The sequence below is a fragment of the Populus euphratica genome, unplaced genomic scaffold (genome assembly GCF_000495115.2).
Source record: "Populus euphratica unplaced genomic scaffold, PopEup_1.0 scaffold31.1, whole genome shotgun sequence".
Taxonomy (NCBI): Eukaryota; Viridiplantae; Streptophyta; class Magnoliopsida; order Malpighiales; family Salicaceae; genus Populus; species Populus euphratica.
This window is the reverse complement of record NW_011499850.1, coordinates 1,449,040-1,451,564: the sequence shown is the minus strand read 5'-3', so window position 1 is coordinate 1,451,564 and position 2,525 is coordinate 1,449,040. Positions and strand designations below refer to the sequence as shown.

General features: G+C 32.8%; 1 protein-coding gene across 2 annotated transcripts in view; it reads right to left on the bottom strand.

Annotated features, from left to right (window-relative positions):
* The window catches only part of LOC105120998 (TBC1 domain family member 13-like), a 4,732-nt gene extending 3,296 nt beyond the window's left edge, over positions 1-1,436 (bottom strand). For both annotated transcript variants that reach the window (XM_011019458.1, XM_011019459.1), the window contains exons 1-2: positions 877-1,436; positions 426-518 (exon numbers count right to left, since the gene is read on the bottom strand). In XM_011019458.1, coding sequence (XP_011017760.1) covers positions 426-518; positions 877-1,194 — 411 coding nt within the window. In that variant the 5' untranslated portion in view covers positions 1,195-1,436. The remainder of the gene's footprint in view (positions 1-425; positions 519-876) is intronic.
* Positions 1,437-2,525: the final 1,089 nt, after the last annotated feature.

Below are 2,525 nucleotides of genomic sequence, written 5' to 3'. Positions count from 1 at the left end.
CAACCTTTCCCTACCATGTTACCAAACCAAATTCTACCCTATCATAACTATGTCTATTGCTTCACATAATTCATCAAACTAATACATTTCCCCACTACATTACCTAACCAAACTCTACTCTGTCGTAGCTATTTCTATCGTTTCCCATAATTTACCAAACTATAACGTCTCTCCCTCCATGACAGGCAACAATCATGGTTTCAGTGACAAATTTCTGCAAGAACTTCTGAATTAACGGAAGAAAATCTTCAGAACTTATTCAATTCTGTAGGCAATTGGTGCATTTCAGTATGATATAAGTGACATTATTATCACTGCAAACTTACCGAACTACTCCGAAAGCTGGCATAGAATCCATATCAAATAATAATAAATTCACTAACCAACAGTACAAACCAAATAATCCACCAATAAAAACTATGCACCTTCCAAGCTGTTGCCCTCAATCCTCCTCCATCAGGAAGCCCCATACTAGCAATCCTCCTTAGCTTTTCCAAATTTATCTCCTTTTGAGAAAGCTAGCCACAAAACAAAATGGAAAGATGAATAATCCATTAGCAAGCAAGAAAACAAATGTAGCTTGGCCTAAAATAAAAGATGGCTGAAACAACAAAACCCTAATAAGATATTCTTGTCAAAATAAAAATATGAATTTTTATACATCAAATATAGGTGACAATCACAAACCACACATACATTTCTTTCCTTTTCCCATCATTTTCTCAGCACCAAACACTCCCCAGAAGCCTACCCCTGACCATAAACCTTCTGCTACGACCCAAAAGAATTCTCCCAAAAACTCAACATCAACCCTAAAACCCACATTATAAACTACAAGAAGAAGAAAAACAAGAAAAGAACATTTCACATTCTGACCTCGTATTCAACATCAGACCTTTTCTCATCAGCTGCAATGACCTCCATAACCGAAACCTGACCCGAACCATCTTTATCGGGTTTCTTTCGGGTCCTAAAAGCATCTTCGTTATCCACATCCGTATCATTAACCAAATCATCAAATTCATACACATTTTCTTTGTGGCCTAACTCGATCCCATTAGGCTCCATGATCTCAAGCTCCTCGCCGGACTCGAGAACCGGGTCGGACCCTCCATTTTTCATTTCTTTGTCATCAAAACCAGAGACCAAACCACCGAGCTTGTCAGGGAGCTTGAGCTTGCCATTTTTAAGCATGGCAATTGAGTTGGGACTGAGTCAGGGGAGGTGTATCGAGCGAGATGGTTTTGTGGGTCTTTGTTGGTGTTGCAATGGAATGATTTTAGAGGAGTGAGAAGAGAAAAGAGAGTATCTTGATGGGTCATGACTGGGTGATTAACTCGGTGATTAACTCAGTTTTTCTCTTTAGAAGAAGACTGGTAGATGGAACAGTTGATTTTGGGGGTTGAGTTTCTTTAGCCAATGGGAACTTGCCGCGTCGAGTATAACTTATTAAGCTGTAGCTTTATGTTATCCGGTGGAGAAAATTATTTTTTTTGACAAAAAAGGCAGATTAAATTATTTATTTATTTATTTAGTTCTATTTATTAATGTTTCATAACAAAAGAGATAAATATAGAAGTGATTAGTTAGAGTAAAAGAGAAAAAATTATAAAATTAATATATTTTTAAATTAAATTTATAATTTTTCAAAATAAAAATAATAAGAAAATATATTATTTATATCTCCGTTTTTTAATTTTCGCTAGTAAACGATATTTTATATAAAAATTAAGGGAAAAATTGTAATGAATTAAAAAGAATTTAAGAATTAGGAATCAGTTTCTATTGAATATTATTGGTGGATTTGCGGGCTTCATCCACCCAAAAATTGCTGAGTTGGGCCTACATTAAAAATGGTATCCAATGAATTAGCGACAAGGTTCATATATATACTAGTTACATTACTCGTGATGTTACGAATTAATTTTTTATATAAAAAATATTAAAAAAAAGTTAAGATCTAAAAGTATTAGATATTTTTGTAAAATTATATTCAAGAGTCTTAGGTTTGACTACACCGTTTAATCTAAAAGTAATATTTATAATAGCATTAAACTTGAAAGACCCAAGTTTAAATGAGTCTGACTGTAATACCAAATCCAGTAGTTTTTGATATGAGTCTGGCTGTAAAGTTATGTCATAAAAGTGTGATACTTAAATAAATTAATTAAAAAAACAAAGAAAAAAAACTAATAAAGAAAAAGAAAAAAAAATTAAATCAACTGGGTTAACCCGTCAAACCTGAAATCTATGCCATGAAGTCTGATAACTAAACAGCAAAAAAAATAATATCAACAAAATAAATAAATAAAATTAATTAAAAAGAAAAAAAAAAGTATCAACCTTTTCACTGTGGACTGTACTGTGTAGTTCACAGTGAAAGACCTAAAAAAAGAAGAAAAAAACTAAAGGCATCAGTTTTTTCACCATATACTGCATACAACATTAAAAGATGAAATCGAAAGAACAAAACTAATGAGAAAAAGGAAAAACAATCTGAATCAACTGAGTTAACCCGTCAAACC